Source organism: Acartia tonsa, chromosome 2, assembly GCF_053477335.1.
Source record: "Acartia tonsa isolate MP-2025a chromosome 2, ASM5347733v1, whole genome shotgun sequence".
Taxonomy (NCBI): Eukaryota; Metazoa; Arthropoda; class Copepoda; order Calanoida; family Acartiidae; genus Acartia; species Acartia tonsa.
Window position 1 is genome coordinate 15,546,232 of NC_137261.1, and position 22,698 is coordinate 15,568,929.

The 22,698-nt window shown below is 31.7% G+C and overlaps 1 protein-coding gene across 1 annotated transcript; it reads right to left on the minus strand.

Moving 5' to 3' along the window:
* Positions 1 to 906: 906 nt before the first annotated feature.
* On the minus strand, positions 907 to 22,507 carry LOC145305503 (beta-glucuronidase). The gene is made up of 25 exons (XM_080147134.1): positions 22,440 to 22,507; positions 21,815 to 21,904; positions 21,232 to 21,353; positions 20,315 to 20,392; positions 19,013 to 19,130; positions 18,368 to 18,408; positions 14,535 to 14,608; positions 14,162 to 14,228; positions 13,552 to 13,694; positions 11,764 to 11,865; positions 10,091 to 10,169; positions 9,660 to 9,718; positions 9,360 to 9,423; positions 8,606 to 8,750; positions 8,096 to 8,205; positions 7,688 to 7,732; positions 7,214 to 7,309; positions 6,720 to 6,745; positions 6,217 to 6,279; positions 5,161 to 5,205; positions 4,552 to 4,622; positions 3,400 to 3,460; positions 2,160 to 2,207; positions 1,635 to 1,711; positions 907 to 1,024 (listed from the first exon to the last, which is right to left on the minus strand). The coding sequence occupies exons 1-25, from the start codon at positions 22,485 to 22,487 to the stop codon at positions 950 to 952; spliced, it is 1,947 nt and encodes a 648-aa protein (XP_080003260.1). The 5' UTR covers positions 22,488 to 22,507; the 3' UTR covers positions 907 to 949.
* Positions 22,508 to 22,698: the final 191 nt, after the last annotated feature.

Sequence of the window (22,698 nt, forward strand, 5' to 3'; positions counted from 1 at the left end):
CTAGATTTATATACACTAACATAACATGATTTGAATAAATTTAAAAAACTGAAAATCTTTTCCTGTTTTTTATTGTAAAGTTTTTGAAAGAAAAACAAGAGTTTACTGTTTGTGTTTGGTAATGTCAGGTTTTAATTTAATATTTTTAAACAACACAAGTTTTTATTTTACATTTTTTTAAGTAAACATTTTATTCGTGATTAGTTTGTATTTTTAATACGTTTAATAAAACTTTTTGTATAACTATCTTTTATTTATTATTAAATTAGCAAAAGTTGTTGAATAGACTTATATATCCATATATCTGTTCACAAAGTTCGTCAAACTTAAAAAGGAATTTCATAGCAGACTTACAACTTGGTTTATTATTGCAAAATCTGTACACAATTTCCACAAATGACTTAACTGAAATGTACCTCTACTGTTCTCCTATTGGCTGATTTAGAGAGTATGTCTCTAGATTATCTCTATTGGTTGCTGTTAACAAGAGGCTGAATGTCTGGTCGCAAGAATCATTCACTTAATTTATATTAAACTAGCGGATACGCCTCTAGAGGCCTCTTGGGGCACTTGAGGAGGGGGGAGTTGAATCCCAAAACCTATTTTTTAATTTAGATTTGTTTTTAGTAAAAAAATGTTTTTATTTTAGTTTTAGGGGGAGGGTAATTACGATATCTCTTGGGAGGGTGATGGTACCCTCCCCCAAAATAGTTATAAACCTTCCCGGGACCTATGAGAAGCTACCTTATTAAGACGACCCGATCGGTTCAGCGGTTTCCGAGATACTTTAGTACAGACAAACTTTATTAGTATTTAGGATTACTTGTTTTGCATCTGCTGTATTGCAGTTAACTTGTAATTTTTGTGCTAATTAGGAAATAATTGTTCTTCATTATTTCATAGAAATGATTTTTAAAAATATATTTTCAAGAAAAATTTTTTTTAATAATTAAGGATGACTAACAATGGATACTTGCGGTTGAAATAGATACATATTTTTTGGCTTCCTCTCAATAAAAGTTTCCTGAAAATATTAAATAATATTTAGGTAGTTATTCAAAGTTATAAGAAATATCAAATTACTTTTCTATGAAAGCTGGGTATTTTTGAAAATAATATCAACCTATATCTATCTCAAAAGAATTATTGAGAAATGGTTTATTTAAAATAAAACACAAGAATATTTGAACATTACATATATTTATAATGTTGGTTTTAAATGAAAAATGTTACCCCAATGAGATTCTAATTAATTTAGTCTGATATAGCTGCATGCATCTTGTTGAAGAAAATTTGGATCTACTGCAGTTCACGGTAAAATATTGCTGGTAAGCAATATTTCCAAAAATCTATGAATTTTAAAGGCTGCTAGCTGCCAAACGGCTGAACGTACAGATCATGCCCGCACACTGTTTTAAGCGGCATAAATCAATAATGCATAATTATCTTGCAGTGCAAAGAAATGCGCGAAAAAGACCTATTTTACGCGTTTTTTCTTCAGTGAAGCTTTCCCTGTGCATAATTGGATCTTAAAAATTCATAGATTTTTGGAAATATTGCTTACCAGCAATTTTTTACTGTGAACTGCAGTAGATCCGGATATTTAATATCGCCAAAGACTGTAACAAGCATACCTGTTCAGCAATCTGCCAGTATCTGGAGGCAAGTACATGCGCTGACATCTTCGGCTGACGATCTCTGGTAAATATCCCTTTACAAATAAGCAATATTAAAGAGATAAACAAAATATGACGAGTTTATTACACTAAGAATTATCCGTAAAGGTTGAAATTTTATTGCTTTCCCACTAATTGCCTAGCGAAAACAGAAATTCCCTCGCCTTATTTTTAAATAAATCAAAATATAAAGGAGGGAGGAGTAGTTTTTTTTTCTATATGCCTAGTCTAACCCTACTACCAGAAGTATCATAACCATGAGGGGTTTTCCTGTACCTGACGTAATATGGTGTTTGGGTGGGGGTCTATCCCCAACTAAGAAATTTAAAAAAAAAACCTCAAAAAACACGGAGGTAGAAAGTCTTTTTGAAATAGATATCATCATTAAAAATAAACATTAGAAAAAAAGTAATTAAAATTAAACGCCACTTAAGGGGTTAAATATAAGAAAATTTGAAATAGTTTTGCAATAAAATAACAAACCTTTCTTGTTACCAGCGACCCGCCTTGCTTCTTGTTTCGTCATGAAATCTAAAATATTAAGATAATAAATCAATAGAAAAATCAATATATTGCGAACATTTCCATTGTAAATTTTAATCAAGTCTTATTTTTAACTTTGTAAGAACCAAGAACTATTTTTTCCACTTATCCTATAACAATTCCTGTGTACGTCTTTTTCAACCATTATTTTTTCTCTTTTTTGGTTTGCCTTCATAGAATTTGTCATTTATATAAATACTTTTTACAAGCTTACGCAAACAACATAATTAATTAGAAAAAATCAGGAAACCTATACTTCATTTTCAGCTGCCGTTGGGGGCAACACATAGTTAAATTGACGACCTTTATATTTGCCCCTCAAATATCATTTTAGATTTATTTCGATGATATACAGTGCGTTTAAAGGTGCTTTGACTTTTGTGTCAGAACCTAAATTGGGACATAGTGCATTTCATTACCCTAGGTTAGGTAACTTCATTTCACTTTTCGACAAAATCTAAAATGAGAAAATTAGATTTGAAAATTTCAAGTTCAATTTTCATCCACTAGTAGTTACCGCATAATCATGACAAGAAAAGCAAAGATTATTTATTTAAAATTTTGAACAAGTTTGCTTTAATAAAGTTCTACATAAAACCACTCCTTAAGTGAGTTGATTCATGGCCATTTTTATCAGTTGCTTTGCTAAGGTCACTGAAATTCAGCCTTAAATAAATCATATATGTATAGAGAGGTTTCATGACAGACTTTATAAAAGCAAAGTTGTTCAAAATTTTAAATAAATAATATTTGCTTTTCTTGTCATGATTATGCGGTTACCTAACCTAGTGGATGAAAATTGAACTTGAAATTTTCAAATCTAATTTTCTCAAAAACGGCTGCATTTTAGATTTTGTTTAAAAGTGAAATAAAGATACCTAACCTAGTGTAATGAAATACACTATGTCCCAATTTAGGTTCTGACACAAAAGTCAAAGCACCTTCATACGCACTGTGGTTAGTCTTAGCTTATTCCTGACATTTGACCCTTATTTATGAACGATTTGTGTGTATTCATTAAAGCAATGTTAAAAAACAAACAATTTTTGCACATTTTTAGAAAATTACATGTTAAACAAACCAACAAACAAAGTGACTTATAAAATAGCTTTCTTTTCCCATAAAACACGTTTTAAAACATGAAAACTAAAATTTCCAGTGTATAACGAAAAAATATAACCTGCAAAGTTCCAAATCATTTCACCAATAAACCAACCCTCTGATCTTGCAATATCAAAAGCCTGCCATAAAAACAAGCATATTTGTATCCAAAGGTATTAAATAAATGTATCTAGGCGTTATTTTAGCATGGGGAATATCCTAAACTGTAAGACCTCTAAAACTATATAACCGATTTAATTATCTCTTTTAGGTATGCTTTACTTATGTCCTGTAATGGTTTTAGACTATTTTGATTTTATTTGCAAGGCTTTGGATGGTTTTAGGCTTTTTTATAACCACTTACTGTCCCTTCGAATACAGGGCCCCTAATGTTAGGAGTTTAGCCGCTATCTTCATAATAAAGTAACAGGATTCCTGTCTGTTTGTCTGTCTGTCTGTCTGTTTGTCTGTACCAAAGGATCTCGCTAACCACTAGACCGGTCTGGTTCTCCTTAACAGGGTAACTTCTCATAGGTCTCGGGAAGGTTTATAATTAATTTGGGGAAGGGTACCACCACACTCCCAAGAGAAATCACCCCTAGAAAAAAATCCCCCGCAAATAAAAAATTTTTTTAAATCTTTTTTAACTAAATTTCAAAATCTGAATAAGAATTTGGGTTATCCAGTTATTATTCGAGTTCAAGTGACCCTAGAGGCCTCTAAGGGCATAGTCGCTAGTAGAATATTTCGCAGCTACTAAACTGGTGACTAAATGATGAAAATACAATGGCAGCTGCTTAGATTTGACGACAGGCAAATTCAGGGTCCTATCTATAATACAAAGTAGAACAATGTCTGTCTGTCTGTTTGTTTGTAGCGAAGGATCTCGCTAACCGCAGAACCGATCGGGTTCTTCTTTACAGGGTAGCTTCTCATAGGTCCCGGGAAGATTTATAACTATTTTCTTGGGGGGTGGGACACCCAAAAACCCCCAAAAAACGAAATTACCCCCCCCCAAAAAAAAAATTTCTTTTTAAAAATAAAATTAAAATAGTGGGGTCGACTACCCCCCCCAAAAAAAAAAAAAATTCCCCCCCCAAATTTTTTTTTTTAATTTTCTTTTAAATCTAAATTACGAAAAATTGGTTTGATTAAACCACTTGGGACAAAGCCCCTATAGGCTAGGGGCGAAGCCGCTAGTTATATTACATTACACTAAACTTGGCTTTACCTTAAAGTTTTGCATCATCAATTGAGCTTGGTATTCTTCAGTAAACACCATTGAGGGAAGCATATGCAGACCTTTGCAATAATGATAAACAATATTACCCCTTCTATAGATTTCAATTATTGGTGTTTGTACTCCCCAATCAAGGTAGAATAAAAGTCCTTGAAGTTTTGGAGCCAACAAATAAAAGAACGTGTTTATGCAAATTTGGTGGCCATTATAATTTAGCGTCCAATATCTCCTCCCTCCCCCGGTGCCGTTATATACTCATGAATTACTTCATGTTAGGAAAATGATATCATTAATGATTTTATGTCATCTAAATATCATAATAATCTATAATTTATTAGGTTGGTAGAAACTTGATGTAGCTAATAAAAATATTAAAAACTAGGGCTCGGCACCTGCGCGTCAGCCGTGGGTAAGCCTTAGTTAAATCATCATATTACAACTTTAAAATTCAGCTGAATGTTTAAACCTGTTCCTAGACAGACAGTCCATATTTTCGGAATTTACTTCTTGCAGACAAATGGGTTTGAATTTGAGGTTTATGTGCGGCTGAGGTGCAGCTGCGTTGTGACTGACGCGCGGCTGTCGAGCCCTGATACAAACCTGTTACAGTATCTGCTCCATATTCAGTGATCATTACAGGTTTACCTAAACAATTGTAAATATGTATATCTTTACTTTTGTAGCGTAGCCGAAATACCTATTTATCATTTTTAGGTAATTTTGATCATTATTTATTATTTACTAATCATATTTGCGATAACTTTTAATTAATAGATTCTTCCAATTTTTAACATTTACAAAACGGCTCGCTTTATTGTTTCAAGATCCATGTCAGATCTATATAGGAAATAAATGTCTATAAATGAGCTCAAGTTTTCCAAGGAATAAATGTTTAAAACTCATAGTGCTCCAATAATCCATAATAAACTGTTATGGGCCAGAACGTTAAGGCCCATTATTTTACTTTATTAAAAATAAATTATTTTTTTTTCATTTCATGTTGCTATTTACATTATATTGAAGTATTTAATTTCTAATCATAAAAAAGAAAATTTAAATTTATAATATAGTAAATTTTAAAAACACTCTGTTCTAAAAGAATTCGATTGTGGCGACACCTTTTGTGTGTTCAAATATTAAAACTAAAATTTTAATCATATTAACCCTTTGGTGATGGTAATGTTATAAAAAATATAATTGAAAAAATCTTTTTAAAATCATTTAAATTATTAAATATTTACTTCTTTTTTTTAGATAGTAATGGCGGGGGAGGAAAATTGATTTATTGAGAAATAGATAAATAGATATGTACTTATAGAAAACTAGCCAATAGCGAGATAGTTTTATCGAGCCAACTCTAGTGTAACATATATTCAAAATTTTCTGGCATTGTTAAGTCACATGACAAAACTGTGACCACTTTATTGAAAACATGATTTGGAAATTTATTCCAGTATGTGAAATAATACAAACAGGCGATACATAATTTTGTATTATTGTTTTAAAAATGTATTCTTTAATATGCTTTACAACAAAGGAAACTATGTATATTTCAGTATAAATTTTTAATATAGTTATATGTTGAACATTATCGTTTCAAATAATATAAGAATAATTATAAGACAATTTAATACATTGCTTAAAAAGTCTGATCACCTCTAGCCTGTCTCCAATGTCTTAGATCACTCAAAGTCTGATTCTGAATCAATTCCAAATGACCTAAAACCAAAAATGTACGAAAGTTATCATTTGTCAGCCCTAAATTAATTCATATTATGCTTGATTTGTGAAGCAATTATTCTTACAAAAACATACACTATGTAAAGATATTTCGAACTTATGTGTGTCGTCCATCTCTATTTAGGTATCTAAAGGGATAAAACAAAGGCCGATAAATTGTTGTATGTACATCCCAATGATAATACACAAAAAATTCCTTCTGTATATCAAAATTAGGGATTGAAGCGTTTGAACACTCAACTTAATTGACCAACAAATCGAAATTCACTAAAGCCCCCAAAGTTGTTAGGCAAACGAATTAGAAAATGTTATTATAAGACTTCGGAGACTAGTAAATAAACATCCCATTGCCCCCTCTATTAGTCCTAATAACACAGACATACATCCTATTACTTTCGTATCTATATAGCAAACTTGACCTGAATCGCTGTACCAACCAAAGTATCTAAAAGAAATTAAAAGATAACATTAGATACTCTATCATGGAATATTTTTCTAAATTCTATTATATATTGGCAATATATTGATATATATTTTGTTTTAAATTCTTTATTTGATACGACTAAGCGAAATTCTATAAAGTTTTTTTCCAATATGGCTTCGAAACCAATTGATGTCCGTTGGATTAAAACCGGTTCTCAGACATACGGAACAATTATGTATAGAATCACATTACATAACTTTTCCACGAAGATAAAAAGACTTGTTTAATTATAGTTTTTTATTTTAATATCGGCAGAAAGCTGTCTATAGTACTATGCAATAAAAAAAACTACAATGCTTTCCTAGCAGTTTTTTAAACGTTGCAAATCAATGTAAAGGACTAGGTATTTAAAGTATAGCCTAAGAAATTTTATAGGATGTATTAATCTTAATGAACAAAAGTAGATTAATTGAAAACTACAAATCATACCTGTTGATAGCTATGACATCAAAATGTTGGCTGGCATGATCTGTCTTATAATCTGCATTCACTACAAGTGTAATTGGTCGTGTCCCATCCAGAGATCTACAAATTATGATACGGAAAATGTCATGTATGACGTCATTAAAGTAAGTCTAAAATGGAAGGATAAGAGGAGAAGTGGGCAAGGAAACCCCTCAAAAAGAGATGGATTTAAACGTATTTTTATGACGTCACACATGACACCTAATGTTAACAGTTTTAATGTCAAACTATAAAAGTCATATTGGGAAACCTTAAAATTTTTACACTTTTGTAAAGCAATTTTTTTCTACAGTTCTTATTTGTAGGTCTTTCAACAGAAGTTTTATACATCAATTTTCTTTTAATTACGTTCATATCTTTGACAATCTCTACATCATTTGACAAAATTTGCTATTTAAAAAATCTAAAAGAGCCGGCTAAAAATTCTGTAAAATTTACCTTGTATGTTCATAAACTTGTCTAAAATATTCTCCAGAATCATTTCTAAAAAAAATAAAAAGAAAATCATTGAATTTGCTTCGCTATCAGGAAGGTAGCTTTTCATAGAACCTGGGAAGGTTTATAATTAAATTATAAATCATAAAATAAAAAATTGGGTTGTGAAATTCAAACCCACCCATCTCAAGTGCCTCTAGTGCTTATAGGACAAATCCGCTAGTGTTTAAATCAAGTTGCATATATGTGTCTTCAAATAAAGTCAGAAAATTTTGTAACCCTGCCTTCTTTTTAAAAAATCTACCTCTTCTTCGAAATTGGGTTATAGATTTCTTATTTGTAATTTCATTGGAATTAATATTTACATTCTAAAATTGTATTTCATGTGCTGCAACTAATTAACTAGATTACCTGTAAGATCTAGGTTCATTACCGACCGACCACATGATCACACTTGGTCTGTTCTTGTCTCTACCCACCAGTTCTGTCATTGCTTGCAAGTGGTTTGCTAACAAAGGTTTCTAAAAGTAAAAAGAATTTCAATCTAAATATCCAAGTCATTATTAAGTTTCCACATATGATATGATAATAAGTCCCGAAAAAGAAAAGATTTTTAGACTTAATTATAGTGAAGCTTCGTGAAAACATTTACCTGATCGTCTCAGAAATCAATATCAATAATATTATATACAAGTTTTGTCAAATTAAAACCCAATTGATCACTTAACTTTTAAGGTGCTTGCAGAGTTGCTACCCTTTCCGGATTGCACTCTAACTGTTCAAAAAATCATCATGTCAAGTTTTAAATCAATAAGACAATTCAAACAGGCCTAATTTAACGATCAGACTATGTCCTATAAAAAGACAAACGAAAGGACTGACACTAAATGTAAAATTGCTTCGCTTTTAAAAATGACCAACCTCAAAATGATCGAGAGCAACAGCGGGACATTCATCAATGATGACAATACCAAGGGTATCCGCCAGGTCCATAATTTCATCAGCATAGGGGTAGTGGGAGGTACGGTACGAGTTGGCTCCCAACCATTTAATTAGATTGTAATCTCTAGAAACAAAGAAATATATTTTGGGAAAGCAGTGCATAAAAAAAGGATGGCATACACTACAAATGACTAATAATAGGCAAGTCAACATTCTAATTGACCAATGGTAATATATACTGGCCTTTCATTGGTCATTTATATTGTATGGCGTCATTTTAATAGGCACAATAAGCAGCTTCTATTTTGGGTATTTGGAATAACAAAATAGATTGTTTATAAAAATGCCTCCTAAGGACTGAATCCCCCTCCTTATTTAAAAAGTTTTTTCTTATCTCTAACTGCTGCGGGGAGTCGTTACCCTGCGGATAAGAAGGAATTTTAATCCTCATCCTGTAGGAAAGAAAATTTACAAAATTGTTTTCTCGTATTCATTCGAATCCGGTGGATAGGAACCGGTTCTCATCCATACGAAAAAACTATGTCTATCATCGTATTATATCCAGCTTTCTACGAATATAAAAATGTACAATCATAAGATGGAAACCAGTTTTTTATCCCGTGCCTTTGGCACCTCGGGGCTAAAAAAAAATTTGTTTCAATCCTATAATTGTACATTCCTTATCCACAGAAAGCCGTTTATGATACGATGAAAGAAATAACTATTATAATACCTAAAAACAAGGGGCAGATCCAATCCTTTGCCTCTGATGTTTGAATCTTCATGGCGACCAAATCCTAAAAAGTTCATGTTTAAACTAGTTATAGAATTTATATAATATACAAAAACAACTTTGCCCATAAAAACAACAAATTTTTAATATTGTCCAACAATTTATCCTGACTTTCAAATATTAATATTTCTTTTAATTAATGTATGGCTAACCACTGGGCCTTTTAGGAAAAGTTTTGATGTATTAATTTTTATCAGATTTTATTAATTTTTAATCAGATTGTTAAAATTTGAATTATACCTCTAAAGTAGAACTTTTCATCATTAATCAATAGTGAGCTGTTATCCCATTTTACTTCTCTAAAATTTTTAACAAAGTTTAGTTTAAAAGTGAAAGCGATGCGAAGCATCCGCAAAATCTGTTAAAATCTTGGCTACTGCTGTTGATTGCTATAAATTTGGCTACTCATGTGAGCTGCTTATTGCTGCAGATATAATTTACTTATCAGCCGCCACTGCAGATTGTGTATCTACTTGTAGCTGTTTATTAACAAAATACTAATGAATACTAACAATTTCGACTGTTAAGACCTGTTAAAAATTCTTATAATTGAGATTTGAACTATTATAATTGTAATTTTAAGTTGGTCTTGGTAATTGTATTATTTACAAAATAAATATTTAAAAACTCTAATAGATAAAAATGAATATGGTTAATTATTAAAAAATTACCTAAGACCAATGGGAAGATAGTAAGAGTCTTTACCATATCCAGGAGCAATGACAGTAGCTTTTAAGGTGTACATATAACCTACAAGTAAATGGTTCATTAAGAAAGAAGGTGTATCAACTTTTTTTTTATAGCTAGCCGGTTCTTTTAGTAAGTAGTAGATGTAAAATTTTTCATAGAATTCAGATATGCAATCGGTTTTTTGTAGACCTCTTATTTTTTAAGTAATTTAAGTTTTTTAAAAAAAAAGATTAAGTCGATTTTAAGGTACTAAAACGCAACAAAAAAAGGAAGAAAATGTCCATTATGTACAAAAATAGTAAGATCTTTAATTTGACACCTTACTTTTTGAATTTTGTCAGGTAATTATTAAAAAAATTGATTTTTTTAAACCCACGAGAATAAAAACTTTGAACTTAATTTTATCATTTCATAGGTAAAAAAAATATGGGTTAATATATACCTTTAGAATCAGAAAAATATTACAAATCCATTGTAAGCAAAATTGAAAAAAAGTAAAAAAATAAAAAATAATCAAATGGCCAATTATATTTTTTGTTAAGGCAACACTATCGTCTTCCCTTTTTTACCCGATCTTTACCCCCTTCCCATTTTTATACTCAATTCAAGAATTAAGACGTTGCCTGTATAATATAATATGATATTTTCATATAATTCCTTTTATTGTAGTTTATATACTATATTGTAAACTTTTTATTTCAATTTTGCTTACAATGGATTCGTAATATTTTTCTGATTCTAAAGGTATATATTAACCCATATTTTTTTATCTGTAAAATAATAAAATTAAGTTCAAAGTTTTTATTCTCGTGGGTTTAAAAAAATCAATTTTTTCAATAATTACCTGACAGAATTGAAAAAGTAAGGTGTCAAATTAAAGATCTTACTATTTTTGTTCATAATGGCCATTTTCTTTCTTTTTTCTGTTGCATTTTAGTACCTTAAAATCGATTTAATTTTTTTTTTAAAACTTAAATTACTTAAAAAATAAGAGGTCTACAAAAAAAACCGATTGCATATCTGAATTCTATGAAAATTTTTACATCTACTACTTACTAAAAGAACCGGCTAGCTATAAAAAAAAAGTTGATACAGCTTCTTTACAAAATATTGATATCATTGATTAAACATTTTCTTCAATTCCATTATGAATTACCAATACTTTTGTGTCAATCAAAATTCAATAAAAGTCCATAAAGTTGTTAAGCAAACGAATAAGAAACTATTATGATAAATCTTTGGGGACTAGTGTATTAAATAGCCTAATGTCCCTTCCCCCCCTGTATTATTCCTTTAATCAATTTGGCAGCAATTATATTATCATTTGAATTCTTTTCCCATCAACATAAGACAGCATTGGTAATTTTACATCAATATGTAAAAATGTCTTTGGGAAAACTGTAATTGCTAATATGTCAGCTATTATCAGTGTAATACCATGAAGTTGAAGCTCTATATAGTGCCTATAAAAGATGACGCCATACAATACAAATTACCAAAGATTGGCCAATGCACAGACCAAATTACAAATGTTAGGCCTTTATACATTTTAATTAACCAATGGTAGGACAGTAATAAGTCTTTTTTTTATGAGCACAATATAAAAACTTCCATGAAGTTTGCATCCAATTTTGACAAGGATGCAGATTTTTACCTGGATTTTCTGACATTAGATATGGCCACCAGAGTTGTGGATTCTGAATGGCAAGCACAGCAAAACAGGATGAACTGTTGGCAACCTCCAAGCCTGCTGCATCTAAATAGGTATATACTTCTTATTTTAAAGGATTTTCAGTTGGAAGCTAATAAGTAAAGATATTGAATAAACGTTTTAAAACATTAGAGTAAAACACTTTAGGGGGAAGTGGTATTAACCTAGTAATAACTGTATTTCCCTATCCCAATGACCTTGTGCCGACTCTCATTTGGGTATTTGAAGATCAACCAATTGTTTCAAGAATATTACCACCAAGAAGCATAAAAAAAATGCTAGCAGACGAAAAATGTCATTGAAAAAAGGGGGGGGGGGAGGTAGTTATCTGTACATACATCTATTCTATATATATGTTTTTTAAACAGTCAAAAAAATTATTTTTAACCCTTTACAGTCGGGCCCCTTGCCGCACCTTAATCAGTCGGGGGGGGGGGGCGTTCAACGCCCCCCCCCCCTATTATCTCAGTTCCTATTAGAGCTAGAGGGCTAAAAAATTTTGTGCAAGTCCCCTGTGTTATGATGAATTTTCGACCTTAAGTAAGTCAAGGTCAATTTTCGCTTCCTTCACCCTTTTATTTAACAACCTTTGTTTTTAGGTCCTTTTTTACTTAAAAATTTTAAACGGCTGTAATTTTTTTATTTTTGAAGCTAGAAGAAAATTTTTTTTGCAGAAAATGTTTATTTTTATGTAAATTTTATGTTTGAAATATCAAAACATAAATTTCAGCGGCCGCAGCTGTACTTGGCAGCTGCCAGCCGCCGCAGTCGGCGGTCGGCGGGAAAACGGCGGCGGATCTTTATGAAATTTTAATACATTATGTAGACATGTAAGAAAAGCTTAAGTTTAAAATTAGAAGTCTTTAAGTCAAAAATTGCGGCCACAGGAGCCTTTTAAAGATTTCTGGAGACCTGGAGGATCAGGACCTGCAGGATCATATCTGGAACCTAAAATTGACTTGAACATCTGTATTTAATATGAGGATGTACTATTAGAGGATATTTTAGTATTTTGGTAAGATAAAATGCTTTGTTTAAGTCAAAAAATATTTTTGATCTTTACCTGGATGACCCTGCCAGGTTTGCTGGCATCCTGTGCCCGCCAGGATGGAGATATTCAAAAAATTCCAACTCTCAGTTATGTGTCATACCCAAACTTAAAAAGTCAAGCAGTTTGGGCTCTTTATCTTTCACACACAGAAAATGAGATAGAAAAAACCGGAGGGGGGGGCGTTCAACGCCCCCCCCCCCCCCAACCCGACCGTTAAGGGTTAAGTAGAAAATTGAAATGATCTTCCATATAAAATGCTGAAGTTTATACAGTTTATCTCCTGTAATCATAATTGCTTGCTAAGATTATATTCTAAATTCTGATTAATTTTAAATGGTCTTTCTGTATACTAGTGTACTAGTCTTTACTTGGATGTAAATGTGTAAAGGACAAAGCGACAGAGAGAGAGAGAGAGAGAGAGAGGGGGGACAATATAATGTTTATTACACTAGTCCCCAAAGTTTTAAGTATACATTTTCTTTCTTATATGTTTCTTAACAACTTTGGAGACTTATACTAAATTTTTATTTGTTGGCTCATAAAGTTGAGTGTTAAATTATTTAATCACTTATTTTAATCTACAGAAGGGGTAATCTCGTGTATTATCACTGGGGATGTACATAAATATATCGGCCATTGTCTTATCCCTTTAAATCCCTGAAATAAAAGTATAAACCTACCAATAATTTGAATATCGCACTGGTAATCATCACCAAGTTGAAACATATCATCTGTACGTGCTTGTACGCTGACAGTGAGCTCTGCTACTGTTGGATTATGACGTACCCGTGTTGAGGTCGATATGTCTTGGATGGAGATATGTCTGAATATTAGAAACATTTAGACAGGGAAGAGACAATGGATGATACATTTATGTACACCCAAAACAAAATTAAAATTTCTGCAGAATAAAATTATTGGAGAAAAAGTTTGGGGACCAAGGACAAATTTCACGAGTCAAACAAGTCATAATGGATCCCAATAACATATGCCTTACATCCTAAGGATAACTCACCCTCCCCTGATGATAAAATAACACCCCTTACGTTTGAATTACATCTTCTACTCCTCTCCAAGTTTCAGTTTAATATGTAGGTTAACATTTTCGGTTGTGTTAAGCACAAACCAACAGACCAAGTCAATTATATATTTGTTACTCTCTTGAATAGGGAATCTTTACAAAAAATGAGTCGTAAATCTTTATTAACAGCTAGGAAATTTTAAACAGACAGACATTTCGAATTATAGATTAGCTTAAAAGTACCCAATATTCTCTAAAAATTTAATTACCTGGGAATCGTATATAAAACCACGGGTCTATGAATTCCAGCGTAGTTAAAGAAATCAAATTCATACTCTGAACAAAAAATAATTATGAACAATTTTAGAGTTTCATTGTTTAACATAATTTTTGCCATTTTTGTTTACATATTTTCCAGTATGACTCCCAAACCGATTAATATCCACGAAATTAGAACCGGTTCCCAGTCAAAATAAAATGTACATTACCTTACCTTATTACACATAAAATTGTCAGGAACATTAAAATAAAAATCATAGATGAATACCAGTTTTGAAATCCATCGAGGGATAATAAAACATGTTTTATTCTTATGATTTTTCATTTTATTAGCCGCGGAAATAACTATTCTGAATTGCTTACCCAAGGTTGAGTAGCCAGGGGGATATTTATCCGATGCTTGTTGCCAAATATAACTTCCCTGTGGAACAGTGTACCTAAAAAACAGCTTATATTACTTATATATATACTTCGCCCCTAGCCTCTAGGGGCTTCGCCCTATGAAGTAATAAGAAGTCAACCCTCCTAAATAGAAATATTCATAAAATTATTCTTTGTTTAATTACTCTGGTAAAATTAAACCCAGGTTGTGCGCTGTATGCACAAAAATTTATAATCGTAAAAATTAAACCCAGGTTAATTGCATACACAAAAATTAAAATTTGTAAAAAAAATATTAAAATTTTTTTTGGGGGGGGGATTCATGGGGGCTTCGCCCCATGGTGCAGTGGGGTTCTCCCACCCCAATTACTGGTTTTTGTTTACAAAATAAAAAAAGAATTAAAGATTTTGGAAGTTGGTATTTTTTTTATTTTTTTGGAGGGTTGGGGTGTCCCACCCCCTAAGAAAATAACTTAAAACCACCAGAGGACAAGTAGATATATTCCCTCAAGAGTAGAGCCCAATCAGTTCAGTGGTTAATGATATTTTACAAAAAATGTAAATAAATTTTTTTGGGGGTTGGGTTTTTTAGTTTTTTGGGGGGATAGGAATGTCCCACACCCCAAGAAAATAGCTTAAAACAATCACAGGACCAGTAGGTATATTCCCTGAAGAGTAGAGCCCAATCAGTTCAGCGGTTACTGAGATCTTAAGCTTCAGACGGACAGACATCAAGCTACTTTGTATTATAGGTAAAAGTTTATTAAAGAGATTATTTTAAAATTTTAGTTTCAAAATATTTTTAAAAATCATTTGGAAATTTAAATATATCCTCTTCAGAATAATATAATGAAAAATGTTTTTCTATAATTCGAAATGTCCATCCGTCCGTCTGTCAGAGACAGAAAGGGGGAAACGTGCTTTTCTCGGCTCCTATAAAAGAAGGTGAGATGAAATATTAGGGATTAATTATGTTAACATTCTTCATATTTTCACCAAGTTTCATTAAGATTTGTCAATTTGTTTTGTTTTCAAGTTTTCATGATTTTCTCAACTCCTATTCAAGATAAACAGTTAAAATTTTCTGGGATTGAATACTTTCTGCATACTTTTATCAAGTTTTATGGAGATTTGCTTATTGGTTGGGGTGATAGTTCAATTCCTAGATTTTCATGATTTTCTCTACTTCTATTCGAGATAGACGGCTGATATTTTAAGGGATTAAATAAGTTCACAATTTACATATTTCCACAAAGTTTCATTAAGGCTTGCTTATTGGTTGAGGTGCTAGATTTTCACGTTATAAATCTTAAAAGTTTTCGTGATTTTTTATGAAACTGCTCTATAGTTCATTTTTTCCGGATATCCATCCATAATTTTTGAGCTTTATTACTTACGGATGTTGTCATCCTTGTTATATTAACTAATCTTAATTTATTATAAACTAGCGGCTTCGCCCCTAGCGTTTGATCAAACCAATTTTTCGTATTTTAGATTTAAAAGAAGAAAAAAATTCTTTTTTTTTGGTGAGGGAGAATTTTTTTTTTGGGTGGGGGGGTAGTCGACCCCACTATTTTAATTTTAGTTTTAAAAAGAATTTTTTTTTTGGGATGGGTATTGTTCATTTTTTTGGGGGGGTTGGGGGTGTCCCATCCCCCAAGAAAATAGTTATAAACCTTCCTGGGACTTATGAGAAGCTACCCTGTAAAGGAGAACCCGATCGGTTCAGCGGTTAGCGAGATCCTTCGCAAACAGACAAACAAACAAACAGACATACAGACATCGTCTACTTTGTATTATAGATTATAGATTATAGATTATTATGTCATTTTTCTTGTAAAATTATGAAGAATTTTGAACAAAGAAAAAAAATAATCTTCATTTTCATTATGATAAGAACCTCAACTTAGCCAGGGAGCAGGGATCTGAAGGGATAAGCCAATGACAGATAGATTTATTTGCTTCTCCAATGATGATAAACAAAATTACCCCTTCTGTAGATTACTAATAGTGGCTGAAAAGTTTTAACACTTAACCTAATAAACAAACTAATCAAAATTTATTAAAAGTCCCAAAATTTGTCAAGCCAACGAATGAGTAAACCTTGTTATAAAGCTTTGGAGACTAGTGTAATAAACAGCCCATTGTCCCCTCCCTCCCTGGCCAGGGAGAGTAAAATTATGGTGTTTCATTACTTTCACAAAATATATCAACAATCAATCAGAACTGCTAATTTTAACTATATGCATAAAATATTCTCCATCTTTATGGTTCACTTACATTAATATAAACACAAAATAATATTTTTAAAAGCGAAGCTTTTCTATAATTAGGGTCGGTCCGTCCGTCCGTACGTCCGTCCGAGATAGTTAGCTTTTATTCGTTAATTTAGGCATGTTAGAATTGTCCTATCGATTTCAAACTATGCATGGTGATTCCTGTAGTAGTTAGGTACGATTTAGAAAGCGTAGCAACTCTATAATCGTTACCAGAATGTCCGTACGTTCATTTAAACATGTTGATTTTTTTACTTTTTTAATAACAATTTTTTATGTGCTAAAATCATCCGATTGATCTGATTTTTTGATTACTGATTCCTATTACTATAAGGTACAATATTATGAGCGAAGCATCTCTATAATCAAGTATTAAAAATGTCAGTATGTCCTTAAACAGAATTCTGTATTTAAGAAGTTTTGCAACAAATTTACGTATAATTTTGTCAAACCTTATATTTTCATATTTTGTATATTCAGTTCTGACACTCAACAAAACTTAATGTTCGTCTGTCATCTCGTTTCAGAGCTTCGCTTTTATGGATGTTGTCATCCTTGTTAAGTGAAGCTTTTCCATTGGGTCAGTCCGTCTGTACGTACGTCCGGAACGGATAGCCTTTTTGGTTAATTTAGGTAGGTTTGATTTGTACTATCGATTTTGCATGGGGATTTCTGTAGTAATCAGGTATGATTTAGAAAGCGTAGCAACTCTATAACCTTTACTAGAATGTTCGTACGTAATTTAAACATGTTGATTTATAACAACAAATTTTTATGTGATATAATCATCCAATTGATCTGATTTTTTATACTGTTTCCTAGGACAACAATGTTATAAGCAAAGCATCTCTATGATTAAATCCTAAAAATGTAAGTGTGTCCTTAAACATTATTCTGTAATTAAGCAGTTTTTAACAAATTTACTTGCAATTTTAATTCTTATTAAGTTCTGACACTTTACAAGTGTTAATGTTCGTTTGTCCTACCGTTTCTGAGCTTCGCTTTTGTGGATTATGTCATCCTTGTTTTTTTTTGTATTTTAGCAGATATGAAAATATGCAGCAGTGGTAGGACATATAAAATTAATGTTTTGACAAGTTTGTAAAAGATGAAATATTTTACTCTTTATCAAATAAAATTTACGAACACGCAACCAACTTAGAAAAAGTTAGAAAAATTATTTTAAGTAATTATTTTGGATCATAGAAAGAAAATGAAGGAACGGATTTCGTCGTATTTTCACAGTAGCTTTTTTCCTATTTCTAACCCCTGCGGGGGACAATTTCCATGCAATCATTAACATTTACCTAACCTAACTTAAAACCTATTAAAATCTACTATGAAAATACAACGAAACCCGCTACTTCGTTTTCTTTCCACGATCCATTATTTTTTTATATCATAGCATTATAGGCGTGTACATGATTAAACTGAAAGTAATCGCCCCCCCCCCCCTCTCCTGCGACCTTTTCCAGGGAAGTATGTACCCTATACCATATTTATTGAGTAGCTTAGCTCCTAAAACAAATAGATAACAACCTGGTCAGTGTATTATTCACAGCCACGGAAACAAAGTTTTCCTGAAAAAAAAGGAAAATGCATTTGTTAGAATTATTATTACCATTATCGCTTCGAAACCAATTAATATTCGGTGGATTAGAACTGGTTCTCATCAACCATACTGAACAAATATTTATAGCATTGTATTATATCCAGTTTTATACGAATATAAAATCCGCGGAAAGCTGTTTATAATACGATGCGCTATATAATTATTATTATATCAATAGATCTATAGTATCATGACCTTTTTCGTCTGCTATTGTTGTGTTAATATAACCGACACCATTGGTTGATTTTCAGTTACCCAATTGAGAGTCGGCACAAGGGCACTGTGATGGGCAGATAAATTTATTTAACCCTTTCTCCCTCGGTGTTGTTCCATAATAACAGGTATTAACATAAAAGTAAAAGAATAGAGGGGGAACGAACAATATTTAATTCTACCCACGGGTTGGGGACCCTGTGACGACTAGTCTTTGAATATTAGCCAATAGTATCAAATACAAGAACACTACAAAAGATCAAAAAGCAACAGACTAAAAGGTCCCCATCACTTGACTAGATAGTTGTCTGGTTTATACATCTATACTAACACATTTATTGAATGAACACAGACGATACCTGAGTATAATTGATAAATTCAGAAACATCAGCTTCAAAGGGAATATGTCCACCGGAATGATTGAAGGCAGGTTTACCATTGATGTATACATTACAGGTATAGTGCACAGAACCAAATCTTAAATTAACATAAATAATTTAGCTTTGAAATATATGTATGTATAACTTAACAGTTGTAAATACGAGAAAGATGACTTTTAGATTACTTAACAATTACCTCCAAAAATATATAAACTTTGAAATTAAATGCTGCTAGATACCATAATAATTAACCTGGAATCCAATGACGCACAGGAAAGCTTTACTGAAGAAATAACGCGTAAAACTTTTTTTGTGCATCTATGTGCACTGTGAGGTAAATGTGCAGTATTGAGTAAGATCCATATCGTAGTCTTACCACAATCTACATATTATATTAACATAGGAAACATTTCTCATCTGATATATAATTTTTGTCTATTGTCTAACCCCTGAATTCCTTACAAGGTTATTTGCCACAGATAAAAGGATTGTCTGCCCTTACAGAATGATAAGAAAAACAATTGTCTGCTTGTTTATTCGTCAAGGCATTCCGTTATTCTCATAACAAAATTCCCGCTTAATATTAAACTTTTGAGTCTTTGTTAAGCCAATAAAATAAGATTCGAACCTTGTACTCTAGATTACATAAATCCCAAATTGTATTAAAATTAAAATGAAATCTTAACAAAAATAAAATGAAACAATTGTGTGACATTAAATTTAAATTCTCATCTGTGCCGAGATAAATTGCTACTTTACCTCTATAAATCTAAGATTCAGGGATAGGTTAGAGGAAGAATATTTTTTTCTTTCTTATTTTGAAATGCTTTTTTCAGTTTATTTATGTTAAAAATAAATTTTTCAACCAAAGCAATACTAGATTTTCTTTCATTGAAGTATCCCTGACAGTCTAATTCTTAACAACAAATGACAAACCATGTAAATAGAAAAACTTTTGCAATTTGTATTTAAACTTTCTGAAAAGCAATTATGTAAAATATTGTTATGTATGTATGTTGAGATAATGTTCATTTTCATGACAAGTCTTAATATTTGTCGCTGTCAAAGAGCTTACTAAATAAAATTGCCCCCCCCCCCCCACTCCAAAAATAAACACAACCACATTTTTTTTCATTTTCTCTTTTTATTAAAACTAAGTTTTGCTTGTTTTTTTACTTTAGGCCAAGAAAAATAAATTATCCCACTTTATTAAAAGATGTAGGGTGTTGAATGCTCGATATGCATATTAAGGGAAAGCACCGAAGTATACAGTTTAATTACCTGAGTATGACTCTGTTAGCTGCCCAGCTTGAAGGGACAAAGAAAGACCTGCCATACCACACCCAACCAACATAATCTCTAAGTTAAAAACTCATTTTCTCGTATTCATTCGAATCCGGGATGCTGTTCGTATTGGTGCAAAAAATGGGGACAATTTTTAAATTGATTTGACGGGGCTGTTTATTTACGTCACAAGTGAGGGGAAAGAAAAGGGAAGGAGGAAAGAAACCCCCTAGAAAAGAGATGGGGGTATGACGTCACACGCCAAAACAATTTGAAATTTGTCCCCATTTTTTGCACCAATACGTACAGCATCAAATCCGGTGGATAGAAACTGGTTCTCATCCATACGAAAAAACTATGTCTAGCATTGTATTATATCCAGCTTTCTACGAATATAAAAATGTACAATCATAAACTTAAAACCAGTTTTTTTAGACCGTGCCTTAGGCATTTCGGGGCTAAAAAACTAGTTTTAATCTTTTAATTGTACATTCTATATCCGCGGAAAGACGTTTATAATACAATGCGAGAAATAACTATTCAAACATACATATTTGAATTACGTTGATTTTATTTAAACTTGCCCTTTGTGGTTTATTTATCCAATCTAACCAAGTTTTTTACTGAACTGTAATGAATCTAAGAGATCAAATTTGAAAATTTTAACCTACAAAATCTTAAAAATAAAATATAATTTGATGGAAATGACAAATTATCACTAAAATGCGTAGCTGGACAAGGTGTCTAAAAAATTTGCCATGTGACGTCATAAAAATGAGGGAGATGAGAGGAGAAGTGGGAAAGAAAACCCCTAAAAAAGAGATGAATAATCTCTCATTCTGATGACGTCACAAGGCTGATTTTTTTGGCACTTTGTCCAGCTACCTGTAATGTAAATTTTGAAATGAGTTTTCCTTAATTTTGAATCCGTGGTGATATCATTATAGCTGGCAGGTACAGGCATCAGCATGGTATCTCCAGAATACTCCAGGGGGGTGCTGTACCATGCATTGGAGAATCCCTCATCAGGGGACATCTGGGGAAGTATGATTATCAATCGCATTGGATTATAGACAGCTTTCCACGGATATTTATATTCAATATCTTATTAAGTAATATAAAAATTCTATAGAAATCTATCCAAAAAATAATAGTATAAACAAATGAATCTTGACATGGACATACTTACATTTCATACTTGATTATTGAGATGTATCACTTTTAAATATATACTTCATCATTATGGAAACCAGTATCACAAAATCGAGGAAATAGTTAGATATATCATTTAAAAATGGAAGACGGTGCATAGTGACTTTCTGGTAATATTCTATATGCTAATATAAAGTGTTACAGGAACCAAGATGCCAAGTTTAAAAACAACAAGACAATTCCAACATGTCTAAATCAATATAAGAACTATCCGTTACGGATTTGCGGGGCATACGGACTTCCCCTAAATGTAAAAAAAGATTTGATTTAAAAAGGTTTGCCTACCTTGTCTGATGTTTTGAAATGCCAAACTCCATCAAGTACTTTTGTCTCTCTGGTTTCAGTATCTCGCGGATAAAGGATTCCATTACACGTCTTATTAAAATAAATGTATACAGATTTTGGTGTTTTCTCACAATGTGTCTGTCGATCACTAAACCCTTCACCCTCGCCATTATTTATGATTTAACAACCATAAAACTGTTTTAAATTTTGTTTCTAAATAAGGGGTAGGAGGGGTTTGCTGCTCAAAAAGCCATGTTGGGAAAAATGTGTGATTTCTTTTTTTTTCTGGAAATTTGTAAAACACTACTAATAATGAATAATTTTTAAAATCCTTTGGTTAATATACTCAATCTTGATATAAAAATTGGTGCATTTTTGTCCTAAAAATGTGAATTTGACAGCTTTATACATTTCGTGGATGGGAAAATGACAATAAAACTGTGTTCATGACAGTAATAAAGGTGTAATTTTGATTGTGGATAAAAATATTGCAACTAGTACAACTAAAAACTAAATTGACCAAAACATCCCCACTTTTTGTAGAAAATACAGTGACCATTTTTTAGTAGTGGTAGAAGTGGTAACACCACGTTTAATCAATTCAGATTAATTAATATTCTATTACCTGGGAAAAGATTAAAATTACACACAACGTTTTCATATTTGAAATCATTTCACTTCATTTATTTTTCTGAAATATATTATATATTAAAAAGAACCATAAAATTCAGAAATTAGGTTTTTAGTTCAACTTCCATGATTTAATTAATAACTCGTATTTATTTAGATCGGCTGCATATTATATAATAGTCTGTTGCTTTCAGTATCAACCAGCTGCAGTTTTTGGTAGCCGCAGCGTACAGCTAATGATTATTTATTTATTT